We start from the raw sequence: 19,898 nt of genomic DNA on the forward strand, positions 1-19,898 counted from the left end.
TGCTTCAGCCCTGGTGTGTGCTTTTGGGGGGCTCTGGGCAGGACTGTGGAGCTGCTTCAGCCCTGGTCTGTGCTTTTGGAGGGCTCTGGGCAGGACTGTGGGGCTGATCCAGCCCCAGCATCAGCAGGCAGGTGGCATTGCCCCTGCCCGCAGGTGACTTTTGGCCGAGGCCACGGGACCTGACCCTGGAGATAAGTCTAATATTAGCCCCGTTGTAGGCTTATGCTAACAGAACAGGAGAAAGTATTTATGTGGGGGGAGGCTGTTGTTGCTGTTGCGTGTTTTTGTTGTTGTTTTTGGTTTGTTTTGTTTTCATTTTTCCCCAAAGGTAAGTACTTCTTGCTGTGCAGAAAGGTTTTGCATGGTTATTGTTGGGTAAAAGTCCAGCTGGCAGGTATAGGATGAGTCTCTTGGATCTTGACTGCATTCAGGTTTGGGAAATGTGAATTGGAATGCTATAAGGTTTAATATTTTCAGTTGTTTTAAAGAGATGGAAGAGACACCTTCACATTCTGGACATTTGAAAGAGAAGAAAATTAATCGAAGCAAGGTTTAAAGTAATATATTTAACTGGAATTAATACTACTTTTGTTCTTGAGCTGAAAAATAGCTTTAGGTTGCCTGGAGGTGCAGATGCTTGTGATGCACACTCAGTGTAAATATATTTAGCTAATTAAAAAAATAAAAAAGCTATGTTTGTGCATTTTTAAACTGGAATGAAAATTGGAATTCAGCTCACATAGATTCCAAGTAATGTTTTTCATTGAAAAAGCTTTGGACATTTTCTCTTGTGAGAAGGAAGGAGAGTCCTGAATAAATATTTTTATCCCTGTAGTTACTTAAATACAAGTAGGTACACATATATTCATTATTAAATAGTGGCAGAAAAATTAGTGTAATGTTATGTATTTTTTGCTAATCAACATAATTATTGATAGCCTAACCAAGTGAAGACTTGTTTTGAGAAAATGGTGTTACAGACATTGCAATAAAAGTATTTGTTAAATTAACCCACCTTGGGCAGTGGTTTAAAATAAAATCATCTTTGTATTTCAATCAAATTTATTGCCGTTAAGACAGAAATAGTTCTTTGCTCTCTCACTTTTCAGCCATTGACATTCAGCATTAACACATCTGATTGTACTGTAAGTTCGAAGAATATTTAAAGTATAAAGATAAATACTCTTTCATTACTTGCTGTAGTGTCTTCTCACTGCTCTTCATAAAAATAAAAGTACATCACTGATTAGGGAAGACATGGGAGTTTCTGGTTTACTTGATGGAATTTTATTTTGCTGTGGATTAGATATTTTAAATTATTTTTTTTTTCAACTGCATAAAAGTTATTTGGTTTTAGAGTTGTTAATGTTACTATGACAGCATGTTCTTGTATGGTTTTTTTGGTGCAGTATCAGAATTTCTTCGTGCTGTAATTTCGTTTTAAACTATTTTTGGATAAAAGGCTGAGGTTTTCTTGTATATTCATAAGGCCGCTCTGCATACGATCGTGACACAACCTGTGTGATCAAAGGTACATTTTAAAAGAGTGCTTTTATTCCCTTGACGTATGCATAGACTTTTATGTGCTGAGGTTGTTACTTGAAGGATGTTGCTAGAAGGGGAACGGTGGAACCTCTGAGTTTATGGAAGGGTGATGGCTCCTCTCTGTGGCGATGGGCGGAATTGGTTTTCAGAGGGAGCCACGCAGGAAATTTCCATGTAAGGGAGACTGGGGGGGGGAAGATGGGCAGCTATGATGTCTTTGAGTCGAAGTGCTTTTCTAGTAGCTGGGATGATAAAAAAAGAAACAGCCAACCTGAATTGGTCTGAAATGCAGTTATGCTGCCTGACAGAGGGATGTTAACTACATTTTGTAAACCAAATGCTTTACTTATGAGTGTCTTTACGAAATATAACTCAGGTTTGGTTTTTGGATTATATTTTCTCTTGTAGTAAATTATAAAAATACAGGGAGATAAATCAGCTTCAAAATGGTTTGTGCTGAAGACTTAATGCTGAATGAAATGGCACAGGCTGATGTCAGTAGGATGTGGGTCTGCGTGTGTCTTTTACACTAGAAGTTTAATTTTCTAGTAGGGTGTGTGGCATTTATAGGGGCATTATATGCACATACATGTAGATGGACATTAGCACCAACTACTTATTCAATTAAAAGGGTTTTGAAAATCTTAAAAATCTGCTGGCTGTAGACTTACTGGTTACTTTTTGGTAATTTCCTGTGTACACAGTAATAACTCCATGGCATCTGATGCTGTGTTGAGGATGCTTTAGTTTGCTGCTGTGACAGGAAGTGTTGTTTCTTTGGAGTTTTTCAATTCGCTGATACAGGTTTTACTCTGAGAGCTCATTACATCGCAGGCTAAAACCATGGCTGAAATCACAACTGGTTTTAGATCTGATGTGGTCCTGGACATTTCTGCATTTCCTTACAGTGCCTCATGAAACAAGGTCATCAAGTGTAACTGATCTGCGATGTTTCAGAGTTCAGCTTCTCTGTGCAGCTGAAGTGGCAGCTTCCTTCAGGCCATCTGTGCCCTGCAGGACAGGAGTGTCCTCAGCAAACAGCTGCAGGGCTGGTTTTCACTCCTCTCGTTTTAGGAGCAAGTCAGACAATGCTCTTCTCAAGGCAGTGTACTTTTTTGATGTTTAAGGTTGGAAGTCCTGTTAAGTCATACCAGTTTTCATCTGGAGGCTTTCTCTTTGCTTCATTTTTATTTCTCTTTGCTTCATTTTTATTTCTCTTCTACGTAAGAGAAACAGCTCGGATCACGTATCTATTGTGTATTGTTAACCATGCAAATAAGCTTTGTAAGCCAAGGAAGAAGTCTGCTGAGTTATGGAGCACTGTGTAACACCATTTAAAAGAACCCTAATTCCAAACAATGTATTTGTTTAATCTTCAAAATTAGTCTTTTTTTCTTTGAGAAGTAAAAACTAGTACGCAGTTTTTTTCAGAAAAGCAGAATAGAAATTCCTGTTCAAGGGCTTCTGTTCACTGCTAGAAAAGAAAGTTGTGTTTCACGTTATAGTAAATGATGTGTGGGATTTGTCCTGAATTAAAAATAGAAAGCTTGCTAGCTTTATCTTTGACAAGGCAAATACTGGTGGTGAGGGAGAGCATACCTGCTCAAATTGACCTGTTAGTAAAAGCAGGTGTCATGTCTTCGGTGCTAGGGTACTCTTGGATAGCTCCATCCACAGCAGTAAGAGAACTTTTTAAGCTTTTTTTTTGTTCTTTTAGTACTGAAAATGAGTCCCTTATCAGTGAGCAATGCAAGAAGCTTTCAGGCTTGCCAGTAGGAATTGTTAAATTAAAAGGTTATTTCCAGAACACTTATATCTCATCATGTGAGCACCAGAAGCAATTAAATCTTTACCACTGTGCTGGAGAGGGCTGCCTGAGATGGAAAAGATTATGTATTTTTCAAGATGTTGAACGGATCGTGATTCTCAGGGAAGACCCATTTAAGAATAGTTTATGACTGTTGCAGTTATAAACTCACTGCCGTAAAAGGAATGGGCTGTGCACTGGCAGGCTACCAAGGCAGGGAAAATGAAAGTGCAGCCCAGCGCTATTTTAGTGCTTCAGACCTGGGAGGAGCAGGAATAGATGCGGGGAAATCCCAAATGACCTGTGTTTACTCTCCTTTGGGAAGTATCTCCAGTCATAACTATTGGGAAAGAATCTGGAAATGACAGATGTGTGAGCGCTTGCAAGGCTCAGGGACTCACCATCGTCTGCCCTTAGCGAAGGATGCTCTTCTGTCCCAGGCTTGGGGACTCCTTACTGGCCTCTTCTCTTCCCATCTTTGGGGTCTCTCTGCTTTTTCTTGGCTCTTTGGAATTCCACTTTTCCAATTTCATCCATTACTCACAAGGCTTGTGGTGTCTTGTCTCTACAGTAATGAAATCTCCTTCCGTTTACATCCCTCCCTAAAGACCAAGCCAGAGTCCCTTGTGCAAGGACCCTCTTAATTTTTGTGTTACGTAAAAGATGATTAGTTAACTCCCTCTTCCCCTTGTACTCAGTGTAGCACAGATGTCCCCTCCATCCCCACTGTACCAGGCCATGTCCTTTGGCTGTTCGGAGAGGACTGGTACCACTGCCCTGCTGTGTGTTAAACAGGAAAATAAGGAGAACTCAGCCTTGCAGTTCTCTCCTCCATGGGAGCAGTTGCAGACCAGGGAGGCATTAATGCACTTTTCTCCCTCATCTTACTTTTCAGAAGACTACAACCTTTAAAAAACTCTTTGTTTTGATTATCCTCTCACATCTCAGGCCTTTTGAATTTGGTCCCTGGACACACCTCTGGGCTTCAGTTACACCAGCACACCAGCCTCTTTGTTGCCAAACTGGTTTTTCTCTAGCTGGAGAGGGGGGCAATGCAGCAGCCAGTTCAGCATATAAAAAGAGAATGTTAGCTCAATTTGGTAATTACATTAAAATTAAATAAAAATATTTCTTCTTTGCTCGGATGCAGTATTTTCCTTTTATAAGTACAAACCATTTTTTCTATTCCGGGTAACTTTTCTAATATAAATGCAAATTCACAGACATATGGAACTCTACCTCCTTACTTAGCATATTTTTTCTCAACAGTTGAAATCAGTGAAATTATCCTGAATTGTGTGTATAGGTTTTGGAATCTGGTTTATTTTCTGAGATTTTAATAATTTTTTTATTAGAAATATAATTATTTTAGCCTGCACAGTAGTCTAGAATCTATTGTGGTAATCTCATCTCTCTCTTAGATAAAAGAGCAAAGTTTGGATAATAAAGCACAGCCTAAAAACTGCACTCCTAAAAAGATCTGCAGTTCATCTCAGTGGGAAACTTACATGCAGCCTAAGGTTGGAATATGGAGGGTGGTTTGTCCCTAAAGCTCTGCTTGTCACCCTATATTATAGGGTGGGGACTCAGGGTAAGCAGGCAAGAATGTACATTCCTGCTAAAGGGAGAGCATTGCTTCCATGCTGTCTGATCCTTCCTCATCTTCTTTTCCTGCTTTCTTCTATTTCTTTGTCTGATCTCAACCTCGAGACTTTGCTTCCTCTTCCCCTACACCAGCTGTTAAAATGCTGAATATGCAATATGTTGCTATTGAAGCTTCCCAGCTAGAATATCAAAAAGATATAATAGAATCGTAGAATAATTCTGGTTGGAAGAGACCCTCAAGATCATAGAGTCTAATCATAACCTAACTCTGGCACTAAACCATGTCTCTAAGAACCTCATCTATGTGTTTTCTAAACACCTCCAGGTATGGTGACTCAACCACTTCCCTGGGCAGCCTTTTCCAATGCCTGACAACCCTTTCCATGAGTTTTTTTTTTCCTAATATCCAATCTAAACCTTCCCTGGTGCAACTTGAGGGTATTTCGTCTTGTCCTATCACTTGCTATGCAGGAGAAGAGCCCAACACCCTCTATGCTACAACCTCCTTTCAGGTAGTTGTAGACAGCAGTAAGGTCTCCCCTCAGCCTCCTTTTCTCCAGGCTAAACAACTGCAGTTCCCTCAAGTGCTCCTCATCAGACCTGTGCCCCATGGTCAATAACATTCCTAGAATGTCAATTACATTCCTAGAATCAGAACAGTTTGGGTTGGAAGGGCCCTTCAAAGGTCATCTAGTCCAACCCCCTGCAATGAGCAGGGACATCTTCAACTAGATCAGGTTGCTCAGAGCCCCATCCAGCCCGGCCTTGAATGTCTCCAGGGATGGGGCATCTACCACCTCTCTGGGCAACTGTGCCAGTGTTATACCATCCTCATAGTAAAAAATTTCTTATATGTAGCCTGTCTGTATATGTAACCCTCTTTTAGTTTAAAACCACTACCCCATGAATAGACTGGGCCGTGGGCCATGTTACCCCATTTCATGTGATGAAGAGGGCTGGTCTGTAGGACTGGGGTGGCCCCTGTGCCCCTCGAGCATGAGCAGCCACAGCAGGTGCTGTGCTGGGTGTCCCAGGCAGGCACACACCTGCTCCAGCCCACCCAACCATTGCAGCTCATCTTAGGAGATACTGAGTATACTCCTCTGTTAGGCATCCTTAAGGGACATTAAAGTGCCTGTAGTTGGATCTGGCATTATCCTAAAGCAGATGATATCCAAAGTCATACTTAAAAATCACTTATGTGTTAGACTGTGTGTTTTGTATTGCAGAAAGATGTATATTTTAGGTTTGAATTTCTATGATAAATACACTCAGTTGCTATGGGAAGTATGTAAAACCAAAATCGAGCACAGGAAAAGATATAAAATTCAAGAAAGCAAAAAGATTTCAAACTTAATTTTTTAGACTCCTTTCTTATAGCAGTACTGACTTCAAGTTTAAAGCTTGACATTTCCTGGTTTTCCACTCAAATATTATGAGGTATGGCAGTGATATCCTCCTTTATCAGGGCACAATGTAAAGTTACTAAAAGCAGATTGGATTGCCATTCATTTTACGTGTTTTAGGACAAGCAGCTGTGGAGAATAGGCTTCAATCAGGAGTGCTAGAAGTGAAGTGGGAATGCAGGGCTAATACTTCTGGTTTTTGTGGCTGTAATTGAGAAGCTGGTATTGTATGAGGGGGAAAAAGGTATATGCAGACAAGCTTGTAAATTAAATGCTTTGGTACATTTGTAGACCTGTAAGGCTAGCGCAATTAGTTTCTTTTAAAACGTCTTGTGCTTCTTCAATAAGCCTTTGAGCAGCTTATATTTAAAATTATCCTTATGATGTTTTGCTGCACGTTGTTAGCTGTTAATGGTTGAAGTATTTTACTCTCATCAGACAGCAAGCTTTTGCAAAGTATTTTAATAGCAAATCTTGAACTTGTGAAGACGCCTTGTTTGCATTATCAATTGATGTACAAGCACATGAAATTCCAGAGCCTAAAAATCTCTCTTTAAAGGTGAATTTCCAAAGGTTTTGTCAATTACCTTTGCAATTACTTGCTGAATGCTTCGAATACAGTACAATACATTGAAGCATGCTGCTCTCTAAAAACACAGTTGCAAAGCACAAATGCATAGTTACAGAGTGTGTAGCTTTTGAGGGCTTGGAGGCTGCAGCCTTGTTCTAGTAGGCTGTTCATTGGTAGTTCCAGGACAGAAGGGATTGTTAGCCCAGGTAGTGAGGTCTGTGTGTGTGAGGAGAACACTTTAGCATAGAATGTCCTGAGTTGGATGGGACCCACAAGAATCATCGAGTCCAACTCCTGTCTGTGCGCAGGACAACCCCACAGTTCACACCAAGTGTCTGAGGGCATTGTCCAGTCTGTTTTTGAACACTGTCAGGCTTGGGGCCGTGACACCTCCCTGGGGAGCCTGTTCCAGTGTCCACTACCCTCTGGGTGAAGAACCTTTTCCTAAAGTCCAACCTAAACCTCCCATGGCACATCTTCCTGCCATTCCCTCAGGTTCTGTCGTTGGTCACTAAAGAGAAGAGTTTGATTTCTGCCCTTCCTGATGGTGCACTGCAAAGGGTACTAGTTTCAGGATCAGAGATATTCTTGGATCGGAAGGGGGATCTGGAACTCTTCCCTTCTCCTTTCTCCAACAAATAGATGGCAGTCCTTATGCCCCTGCTGAAAAGTTTTCCTGTGCTCTGGTCTCCTGCCACAGCTGGACCAGATCCCATTAAACATCTCCTTAGAAGATACAAAACATTGCCTTTACCCACCCCCCCACCTCAGCACATATCATGACAAACCAAAGACATTCACTGCGAACTGTAAAGTCCCTAAAAACTACCAAGTGCAATGCAGGGAGCAGGAGATGCCAAGGGCTTTGGCATTGGAAGAGAATGTGTTAAGAGAAAATTATTAGGGAGTAGATAACTGTTTAGACGCAAATCCATGGTATACTGAAATACTTGCTCATGTGGTTCTCTCTAGGCTAGACTTCTTGCGATGGCTGGTGGTTTCTCTTCTGTCTGCTGAGTCTGACTGGCAGCAGCTTTAGGTGAGCAAAAGCCAAATTAAAAAAAAATCCAAATGCTGAGGCTGAAATAAATGTATATATTAAATATTGCACTAAGCTTTGTCAGTGAAACATTTGGTTATAGTTTGGTTTCTGTCTAAATAAATAAAAGCTTTGCAAAATAACTGTTTGAACTTATTTCTGGACTGGAGACACTCAACAAAGCAAATAGAAATTAAAATTAAACTGTTAATGTAACACTTGAGTATAGAAGATTCACAGGCCTTTGCTGTCTTCTAACTTGTGGTTGTTTGGGTTTCTCCAGCGTGGCATATTTTTGATCTTTTGCTTTTTCCAGTGACAGAAATTCTTGACATAAGATCCCAGCTCTGTGGCTGGCATGTACCTATCTCTAATTGCTTCCTGCCCTCAAAATGGAGCCAGAGGCTTGAGAGTGGAGGCAGGGAAACTGAAAAAATATTAGAAGCTTCACACTGTGAAGGTCTCATTATTGGTGCAAGAAAAAAAAGATTGCTCCTTAAGAATTTGTCCTTTTTAAAAATTTACTTGTAAGGGGATAAAACTTCACATTTGTCTTGTGAGAGCTGGGGTTCTCCTGTGATTTTAGGAATTCTGGACCTGAATCATCAGGAAAAACTCTGAATATAGAAAACCTTAAACCAGTCGTGTTATCAGTTCTTGAGACCTTTGATGTTTCCCTTACAGCTCTTAAAAGCAAGATGTGATAATATCAGAATTCAATCTCATATGTTGTCCTTCCCCCAAATAAATTTCTGTAGTTGCAGACAGAGGTTGAGAAAACATAACCTGAGTACCTACAAAGTTCTTAATTTCCGAAGTACAAATTTGACAGAACCTCTGTTACTTTTTGACAAACGGTGTTTGTTTGGGGGCTGAACTTGTGATTTGTGAACATTTGCAGTTTACAATATAGAAGCTCTTAAAAGCTGGCAGGACTTTAATGTATGTCAACATTAGGACATCAGCATCCTAAAAGAAAGACTTTCCTGGAGTTGCAATGTATATCATCCCAGCAAAAGGCTCCTCAAGTCCACATGGTTACTGCTATATTTGTATGATCTATATTGGTAAGATTTACAAGCTATGTCTGAGCATCCTGTCCATCTTCTGGGAGCCAAAAGAAAACCAAAGAACAAGAAATGATGTAGAAAAGCAGCATCCTCTTTCTTGGATTGAAAGTGCTGGCATGACTGGGTTCCCCCAGGGCTGGGTGGGCACCTCCAGCACCAGCATGGGGTCTTTGCTTAACGTGGAAAGGTCTGAGTGTGCACAGCGCAGGCGCTTAAACCACCTGCATTGGTATTTCCAGGATGGTGTTTTCTTCCCATGTTTCTTGTCGTGCTCTGACTGTTCCTGTTTAATAATTTAGAGGCACAGCCCTAGTTCCTGAACCCGTGGAAGGCGGTGGCTAAGCTTGCAGCTGCTGCAGAAAGAGCAAAGGAAAGATCTTAACCTGTCACAATGATGTTTACAGTCATTCTCCACCAGCCTGTTCTCTGCACCTGTGCAATCAGCAGATGGGGTGTGAAGCACCTCCAAACAAATGCATTAATTGCAAGGAGACTGACTTTGCTCTTTTTACTGATTATTTGCCAGCAGTTCTTAAACTTGGTCTTCAAGCTCCCCATGGCAAGGGCTTTGTTGATGTGCATACAGAACCTAGCACCAGGAGGTCCCCTACTGGGCATTGCTGTACCGTACAGAGTAAATAAAAACAGTGATCAAAACGTCAGCAATAAAAGAATAAAATGTTAACTGCAATAAAATACTTTCATGAACACTCAGTTCTATTTTATTGGGCTTTCAGGACTTATATATCCTCGGAGTCTTTATGAATACTTGAGACTAAATAACAACATTTTGGTGAACGCTGAAATACTTGACATTTTCAAGAGGTCAGGATCTATTTTATAATCCTCGGGAATTTCGAATAATTTCCTTTAAGCTGTTTACACTTGGGGGACTTGGGGGTCCTGACGGGGGAGGGGAGGGACGCGGTGCTGGTGTGGGAGGCCCGGCCAGGAGCGCGGCTGGTGGCCCGCGGGGCTGCTCGGGGGGAGGTGACGCGGTGCGTCCCTTCGCCGCTGCGCCGTGCGCGGTGGGTGCCCGCGTGTGCCCGCGCTGGGTGGCTCGACGGAGACCTATAGGAGACCATAGAGACGGGGCAGCGGAGACCTCGGCGATGCCGGGACGGGGCCGCCAGGCGGCGCCTCGGCTGGCGGAGCGCCGCTTTGTTCTGCGCGCTCCCGCCGCATCTCCCTGTGTCCTCCCCATGTCCCCCCATATCATTGTGACCCGCCCATGTCCCTGTGACCCCCCATGTCATTGTGACAATGAGAGGTTTATTTCTGTGCAATGATGCTCTCGGGCTGTCTGCCGTGCACCCCTACCTCCCCCTCGCCCCCCCTACACACTTTGCCGCCGTTTAGCAGCACAGAGATGTTCGCGTTTCACAGCGGGGTTTCGGGCATGTCAATGCGAGCAGGTTTCCGTCAGATACAGCCCAGAGTGGTCTGTAATACCTATGGCCGGGTATTGCGGGCTTGTTCTTCAGGATGATGCTGTGATCAGGTGCTCCCAGGTTGGGGAGATGCCCAAGGACAAGCTCCTGCTCTGGGCCATGGCTGGACCCAGCGTCCTGCAGCTCTTGTGCTGCCACACGCTGTAAAGCAAGAGGACACCTGGGAGGAGATGGGGAGTTGTGCCCCGCTGCTCGGTAGTGATCTGGGGCCTGATCCTGCCCCCACCAGAGTCCACAAGAGATTCGTTATCGGGTTCGGTGGGGTTGGCTCCCACCCCTGGTGCCACATACTTTCCTGAAGGGAGCTCGGGCTGCCGGGCAGCTGCGTTTCCTCTTTTCCGTCGTGGGTAAATGAAACAATTAGTATTCATGCATTAAATCCTTCTAAAATAAAATCCTGCAACTGCCATCTCTGTGTTTGCTATATTTAAACTGGCCGGAAGATTGTTTAAATATATCTCATGGACAGTTTACAATGCGAATTTTTTCCTGCCTTAAAAAAAAAGAAGTTGTGGTTTTAAGATATCTGGCAAGTTTATTACAATGAAATGTCACGTTCCTCAAACAAGTCATCAAAAGAACAATTTTTAGCAGTGACTGGTTTCCAGCATTCACTATTCAGAAATGTTGTGGAGTGTGATTTTGTTTTAGATAAAATAAATAGAAAAGCCCACACGTTTGATCTGCCAGGCATTCCTGGGTGTTCAAAGCAGGACTCCTGCTATCTAGCTGAGGTCCTGAGGTTTACCGAGGTACCTCCTCACTTGAGACTATGTAGGTTGCTACCCCGAGTTGCTCCAGGTTTGTTATGTAAAGCAGCTGTTATGAATGCCTTCTATAAAAATGCCCCCTCCCTCTTGCTTGGTAGCACAGAAAGTTGCTTCACTGAATACTATTTAATATATATCAAAATATTAGGGTTGGATGTGTCAGAAATGGGCTAAACATACTAAGAAAAGTGCACTTAGACTTATACTCCCACGTGATGGTCTCATGAAATTGTAAGCATTGTTTTTACTGTGAATGTATCTTAACATTTTTGATGTTTTAATTTGTTCTCATATTTTTTTTTCTTTTCTTTTCTTTTTTTTTTTTTTTCTTTTTCTTCCCTACTCAGCTCTTGCCCCTGTTCTTTGCCTCTGGTTTTGTTGGTGAGGAAATCACAGTGATGTCTGCATTCAACCTGCTGCATTTGGTGACAAAGAGCCAGCCAGTGGCCCTGCGAGCCTGTGGGCTTCCCTCAGGTTGAATGGGTGCTGCTTGTTGTGTCATGCGTAACGAAGGCCCTTGTAGGAATGGGTGTCTCTGCTGCAGGAAACTATGTGCTATGGTTTGCTCTGGTTTGTTTAAGTTTTCCTTTGAACCAGAAGATTGTTTGCTTTTTTGTTTGATAAAAGTCACTGGCTTGAGTGAGGGTTTTCGCATACGAGATTTTATGATGCTTGGAAATGCTGTCTGACTTCCTTGTCCAACATATTTCCTCTTAAATTTTATATTGTTTTCCTAATTCTCAGAAAAAATAGTAGAATTAAACTGGAAATAATTTACTAAATGCCATTGATATATTTTTTGTAAAAAGATGCATAAAAGAATTTAGCATATCGATTGCTATTAGATCAAAGGATTTAAAAATACTTTCCAAAATGTTTAGCAGTATATTATAGTTACACTCCATGTATCCCTTTTTACATTTTTATTATAAAACAAATACATTGCACTAAAAATTATGTACAAAAAGTGTGCAGAATTTAAGACTTAATTCTTACGTTCCTCTGACAGCGTATTCTTTAGTTACGTGACACTCCTCTTAGATAAATAAATGGAAACCTGCAATTGAATGCCCAGATGCAGCTGCACTTTTCATGTAAGGTCCAGGATCTCCTATTAGGTCTGTGAAGGGTTCCATAAGACTCCTTCTACATTAATTGGTTATATCATGCAAACCTTGAACCTAATTATTTTGTTTTTCACTGAAACAGCAACAGTATCTAATGTCTGCATAGTAATGTCAGTGTACATGGTTATGTGGGAGAAAATAAAAGCTGCACTGAGCTAATTTTGAACGTTACTAGGAATTTTCTTGACATTCAAATTAAAAAAGATACAATCCTGGCTGATCAGTAGTTGAAGCATCAAAAAAGAACCAGCTTGGGTGTCTATATTTCACTCACAACTGGTTCATAAGGGTGCAAAATGTTACGAGCACTTTTTCCCAGAGCTATATTTAAAAACCATGTGGAGGTGATGTTTTAAAGATTTTTTCAGTGATAAGACATCAGTTTTCAAGCTGACGGATTTTTCTAGAGCTGATTACACTTTATTTGAACTAAATCTGCATCCAATTTTGTAGCATTTGTGTTCTGTTTCCCCCCACATGTGCACAAAACTCCCATTAACCTAGATAGGAGTTGCGAACACATATTGAGGAAGAGAGAGAATAGCCCGCATTGTGTCAGCCTGACCTTGGTTTCCTGTTATATTTGCTGCTGAGCCAGATTTAAAATCCTAAAAATACAGGGTAAGCAAATTTCCTTAGCCCTCATTATGGACTGTTGGATGCACGCTCATATTGCTGGTGTCTACCTTAAAATGGGGGCAGTCAGTCTGCTGGCTATTTTGTTCCTGCTCTGAAAATGAGATCTCAAAGTTGGTCAGCTAGAAACACAAGCTGTGGGAGGGTTTTTCTATGGTGTATCTGTTTGCGAAGCATTACATTATTAGCTATTTTGTCAAGTTGCTTTTCTGACACAATCCAGTAGTCACATTTTGGAATAAAAAGCTCCTAACGCTGCTGTTTATTCCTGTCTCTTTGATCCATAACTGTGCAGACATTAATAGATTGAGTTCCACTGACTGGCTACTTTATGTGCATATATATATGTATAATAAACCCATATTCATCTACTAGCAGTGGAATAATATACAATCACATATCTCACATATTTTAAGAGTAATCTAAATTCCCCAGATGCTTATAAATTAATGTAGACTTATTTTGCCTTTGGTTAGTTTTTTTGGTTTGGTTTGGTTTGGTTTTTTTTTTTTGTGCAAAGTGGGTGTATGGAGAGGATTGCAAGTAAATAGTATAGCATGTATCAAATTAAACATGGGAACAATATCTGGAGCCAACATCTGCTTAAATGCCACAGTGCACTGTGACTTTAACTTTTGAATGCACAGAAAACGCCCCAGGTTCTCATGGCTTTCTCATAACATAACACAACACTTGAGTTAGTAATTTTCCCACCGCCCAGTTCTGTGTGAATTGCAGCCCTGCAACCATAGCACTGCGCTGTGTCCCCACCAAGTCTGGAGTGGTGTGGAGTTTGATCTTCTGCTGGTTTAATGGCAAATTCGATATGGAAGGAGATTTTCTAACCTTCTCGCACCCCTGCTCGTTCAATGCGAGGGAGAAAAGTGCCGGCAGAGCTGTAAATTTGGTTTCCAGAAGCAGTTTTAGAGTCCACGCGGTTAAAAATTTGCAGGAAAAGGACCTGAATGAAAGTATCACCTTGGTTTTTATGCTTGGAATGGAACCTCCGTCCTTCCTGTAAGGAACAAAGTGGTACAAAAAAGTGATGAGTATAAAGTGATAGTTGTAGATCAGAAGCAAGTGATTTTTTTTTTTTTTTTATTTTTCCCCAAAAAGTTAAATAAATGAAGTACTACTAAGAAGTGTCTTAGAACAGAAGTGACCTGCCTCTTCTTTGAAACACTATTTTGTACATGTGTGCGAGTTACGCTGGGTTATTCATAAACCGAATTAACAGTTGTGCTCGTGAAGCTTTTTCACTTGCTCTCTTTCTATATCAGCACCTGGAGTGCCGATCTATTCTTCCAAATTGTATTTTAAAATACTTTTTAAATCCATTGTTAGGACTAAACGTTTCAGTTTGTGCAAACCTGGTGCACAGTTTGCCCCTGTAACATTTTTTATAGCTGACATTGTGAAGTTGGAGCACAAGCAGACATTCCCAGTAGATGGCACTAAGCATATGCTGTTGTGCATGCTTAGCACTTTATGAAAAGCTTCCCATTTAGGAGTCATTCATACATAAAGTACATCCTGAGACCTTATGAACATTTACAAGTATTTTGAGAAAAGCGTGAGCATTGGGAAAAATCACGTCAATCTCTGCTTGTACACAAACTACGCTCACGTTGGTTCAAGGTTTCTTAGTTTTCAGGAATGATTACAGCTCCATTGTGTCTGTTGTGCGATGGAGAAGTGTTGCTCCTTCAGCCCCCTTTATTAGAGTTGAATGCTCTACATTTCTTTGGAAATGTAGGATGCACTCAGCACCTGCCAGGATTAGTTCACAGAAATTCAATCTTTTTTTTTTGAAAAAACCCTAAACCCACAACAAAACCCTCCAAACTTTTAATGTAAAAACTACTTCAGCTGCTTTAGTGAACACCAGCACGTAACTGATACAAGTAACGATTATGCACATTCCATGTACATAAGTTTTCTGGAGCAGACCACCAAGCTATAAAGTAAAAAGTTGGCTTATTTTGCTTTGCTGTGTCTTTTAATTATTATGGGTTCTAATTTCTTTAAAAAATCCTTTATTTCTTTAACACTTTGAATGTTGTGCTGCTTACATCACATTTTTTGCATGAGATAATTTGACTTTTCCTCTCCTGTAGATCTAAGAAAATTATGGTGCTTGTAAAGTTAAGTAAAAGTAATGATGAAGAAATTACAGTGGTAGACTTAGAGGTTTTTTTCTGTATGAAATAATAAAGTCCTAGATAATATTAAATTGTTTTGAAGTGTTTAATTACTAAAATAACTACTAGTAGGAAACCATACTTTTCTAGGATTGGATTAAAGTACAATACATCTGTATGAAGATGGTGCTGGGCATATGGTGCAAGTCTTTATTAAGTAAATGTATGTAGTATAGTTTCTCCTAACTTGTTTTATTAAATCTTTGTTAATTCCAAGTTTCAGTATACTGTCTTTCCATAAAATGGAAATGAATTGTTAGTGAACAAAAAATTACCACATTTCAGAATTGGATTTTTAGTAGTAATCTGTTGGCATGAAGTGTTGCTTTTAGGAGCAGATCTTGCAAACAGTTACATACATGAGCTATTTGTATGCATGTGTCTCTCTGAACAATCAAGCTGCTCGTGTCAGTGGAGTTATCTCTGTGTGTAGTGTTTGTCAGATCTGGCTTTAACAACAAAAACTCTAGAACAGACCTTAGTCTCCTGTATTCGAAGTATGGTAGTTGCTATCAAACTTTGTGTTACTTAAGTATGTCTAAACGTTTCATACTGCATGTTTTTATGTTTACAGATATAATTTCCATAATGTATGTTATAACTTTCCCATAGCTTTCCGTAAAGTGTATCACCAAAGATGTACTGTTACAGATGTCTCTTCACATGCTCTGAAAGAAAATAAAAGTAAGACTGATACATTGTATAGCAATACCTGCTAGTGTGGCTATGGTTAAATGCCTGGCAATGTTTTCATTATAAATCCCTATTTTCTGGGGTTTATATCTTGAACATAAAAATTTGCTCTGGGTTTAAATACGTCATACAAAGTCTCAGCTGAATGTACTTGTTCCTCAGAACAGGTTGGGGGGCAAAAATTAAAATTAAATTCTATGGCACTGATTTTTTATTGTTTTTAAATAAGCAAATATTTATTTGGAACAAAAATTGATTTTTTTTAACTTAAAATACAGTTGTACAAATTACCTAGTTGACTACCTCCCAGCAGTTATGAGGAATTTGATAAATGCTTGAGAAGGGTCTTGAAAACAAGCAGTATGTGAGCGCAACAGTAAATAGCATGTGAAGCTGTTCGTGTGTCATTATTATACAAATGTCTGTGTGCATGCCTGCCTCCTAGCCATGTGATAGTGGAATTATCATAACGTGATAGTAGCATTATCATAACAGAGCATAACATTATCATATTTTTGGAATGGCTTGAAAATGGGCTTTAAAAATTATCTTTGTGTATCTAGTGGTCTTAATGGCAATATATATTTGATGTTATTCTGTATTTACAAATGTTTCTTTTGTACAATAGTATTCCATTTAGATTGTCTTATTTAATACAGTTTAGAATGAAATTTATTTGTAGATATCTCCTTGGGAGAAATACACTTATTGTGCCTGATGCTTGCAAGAGTTGGGATCATAAAGAAGACCAGAACCTCCTTGTTAATATACCCTTTATGTTTGTACCTTGCTTTTCTCCCCTTATTAACTCCTTATTCTGGCAGAGTTTTGCACTCTCTCTCGTCGGCTGGATAGACAGAAGTCACTTGTCCCTGCATCGTCTGGAAGGAGGCTCCTCAGTGACTCTGGCACTGAGTAGCACAGGGATGATGAGATTTTTCTTGGGCTCCCAGACCATGCACAGAGCCAGTTCCTTCATATGTTCCCTGACGGATCTCTTAAGGTCATTTGCTTTCCCTTCCTGCTTCCATAAAGGACCCACCGCAAGCCATTTCTACCTTTCTTGCAGGAATGTTTTAATTCTGGGAGCTCATAAATTTCCTGCATTCCATTCCTGTGCCCTCTGCAGCTCAGGCTTACTGCATTTTCTGCTTAGTTGGGTATGGAAAAATGAAGTTGCAGCACTAACAATGTTTCTGTGTTCTAAAGTCTCCCATGAAAAGCTACGTTTTTGTTTATTGGACTGTCTGTTTATAACAGAAGGTCTGAGAGTCCTTTAAGGACTGCCTTCACTTTTTTCAATTAAAAGCAGTCCCCAGCTTTGTCCTTTCTCTGAGAAGTATGTGATGAAGGTTGCAGAGAAGAATGTGATGTAAAGGAGAAATGACAGCACACAAAAAGGCAGGAGATTTTATATATTGCTAAGCTGAGGGAGGGCAAGCAAGAAAAGGTGCAAGTTAGGGGGATGGACACATGAACCCTGAAGTCAGTGAGGGTGTGTGTTTGGAAGTGATGGAGGAGATGATCCAGGGGGCAGCTTAGGAGGTGTAGAATTTGATGGTACCTTGAATGGGTCTAGAGAGTGTGGATTGGGAGTCAGGTACCAGTGACACAGACATTATTGTAGCTTAACTGTTAGGTTAACTGCAGGTTGCTACAGCATAGATCATGATTTGGGAGAAAGTGAGTAGAGAGGAATTCTGTCCCAGAGATGGCTGAGAAGCAGAAAATGTTTATTCTTAGTTCCAAGCTAAATTTGTGTCTCATCTCGTGATTTCCTTCAAAAGAAGCTGTGTTGGAAAGGGGTGTGTGGCTGAGGGATGGAGGTGCCCGCTGCTCCAGCAGAAGGAGAGGTTCTCATGGGACGGCAGCTGCTGGCAGCCCTGCTCTGGCGCTGCAGCTTTGTGCACCACAGGTAAGGTCTCCCTGCTCAACACCCTGGCCCAGATCAAGGACTCCCAAGGACAGCAGAGCAGGAGAAGGGCCTGACCAAGTCCTCTTAAAGCCCTTTTTTAGGGCTTGACCTCATCTTCCTGACCCATAAAGCATGGCTGAATTTTACAGAAACACAGGGAAGTCCGCAAGGTCCGCCAGGGAAAGAAGTTGGCAGTTACTAACCTTTTTGGCTGCTTCTCTACCTTTAGTCCTGAAGCAAGTTGAGAGGGGAGGGGGCAATAGTGTTTGCCATAGCAGCCATAGCAGAGCAACAGCTGGAGCACAGTGTGTTCCAGCTGTTCCTGTCCTCATACTGAGTACGTCCCTCAGCACTTGGAGATGTGGCATGGAAGGCCATGGAGCAGGCTGTGCCTGCTTGCGTCTGTGCTTAAAGGAGTCCTGCACAGTTGGAGACAGACTGAGTTTTGCAGGGGTTTAGGTCTGGGCTGTTGTAGGGAACTGGAGGAGAAGAGAGACCTCTCCCCACTCTGCTCCTTCTTCTCCACTCCCACCCCAAGTGTAAATTGCGGCACCTTGATTCTTGAAACGCAGTGTTCATTTCACAGGCCACACATCACTATTGTGGAGGAAGCAGCAGGAGGATTTAGCAACAGCCTGAATGCCACAATAAGCTACACAGCACTGCTGACTTTTTAATTGTTTCCACTGCAGGGTTAAACCTTTATTAAAGCCGTGTGAATAAACTTATTTTGATGGCTTACTGAAATATTTTAAATGCAAAAGGTAGCATAAAGCACTCTTATTAAATTCAGCTTAATTCTGCTGTTAATAAAATGCCTTTCCATATGTTGTGCACCCTTTTATTGATTCTGACAGAAATCTACTGACCAGATACAGAGTGCTCACTGTCTCTGCCTTACTCATTTTGGATTTAAACTTTAGTGCCTGTGAAAGGTGCTAGGATCATATCAGCAAAACAGAAGTCTCTCTATCTGATCGGGGAGAGAGGAAGAGAAATCCATCATTATTAATGTTCCCTCCTCTGCTGCTGCACCAATAGATCTTGATCTTGTCTTGCCTGGTTTGCATCCAAGAGTAAGGCAAATAGGTCAGCTGCCCCGTGTACTCCGTCTTTGGCCGTCTCAGCAGAAAGGCTAACAAAAGTGGCAGTTTATAACATAATGAGCTTTTGCTCCACTTAATTGAAGCTGCTTCTGTTCACCAACCTTGGCTGAGCAGCCGCTTGCTCCCACGGCTGTAGTGCTGGTGAAGATGACAGCTTGAAAAGCCCCAGGGGAAGCCGCCTTCACCTCCACCAGCCAGGGCAGGGTGCAGCTGGAGTCCTCAGTGGTTAGAATTGTGAAAGCTTGTGAGACCAAGATTGTAGCTGGTACTGACATTTATTTCATCAACGTGAGATAAGGAAGTAAAGTAGACATCCTTGGAGAAGACAAATGGAGCTGCTTTTCTTCCCCCTTCCCCACTTCACAATACACTTCAGTCTTTTTGTTAAATGTTTTCTACATTTGCAGGGAGGGGAGGCAGCTTCAGATTTCTTTTCCAGGGAATGTCTCTTTGGCTTGTGTGGCTATCTTGGCCATATAACCTGCTGCAAAGATACTTGCAGACCTGAGGAGACAACAAGGCAGCTTCCCTTCCCATTGATGCTGCCTGTATTGGGACCACGGGAGTTCCAGTACCACTTTATTTGGAAAGAAAATGGGTGCACAGGGGAGATGCATTAGTTGGGAGTTTATAGTTGGGTCTTTTTAGTGCTTGAGAAGTTTGTTTTCATATACAGGAGAGCTCTGATGGTGACTCAGAATATATACATGTATATGAAACACAAGCCATGTAGATGACCCAGTGGAAAAAATAAATGTGACAGGTCTGTTAAGTGTTGCATGGGTGTTACAAAGAAGGGGCTTGCCCTTCCCTTGTGGCCATGGGACCCTTCTGGGTGTTAATAAGTTCTTTTGTTGTTGTTTTTTTTTTTTAAATACAATTAATTTGGGGGTGGTACTTTTTAAAGATAGAACCTGGCATTTGACCCAAAATTTTAACTATTGCCCTGGTACCCT

At 41.2% G+C, this 19,898-nt stretch overlaps 1 protein-coding gene across 1 annotated transcript in view; it reads left to right on the forward strand.

Moving 5' to 3' along the window:
• MSRB3 (methionine sulfoxide reductase B3) overlaps nt 1-19,898 on the forward strand; it is a gene marked incomplete at both ends in the record, with an annotated part of 83,722 nt that overhangs the window by 8,359 nt on the left and 55,465 nt on the right. The window contains 1 exon segment of the mRNA XM_080363266.1: nt 11,612-11,738. Coding sequence (XP_080219392.1) covers nt 11,612-11,738 — 127 coding nt within the window.

This window comes from Nesoenas mayeri, assembly GCF_963082525.1.
Source record: "Nesoenas mayeri genome assembly, chromosome: 1".
Taxonomy (NCBI): Eukaryota; Metazoa; Chordata; class Aves; order Columbiformes; family Columbidae; genus Nesoenas; species Nesoenas mayeri.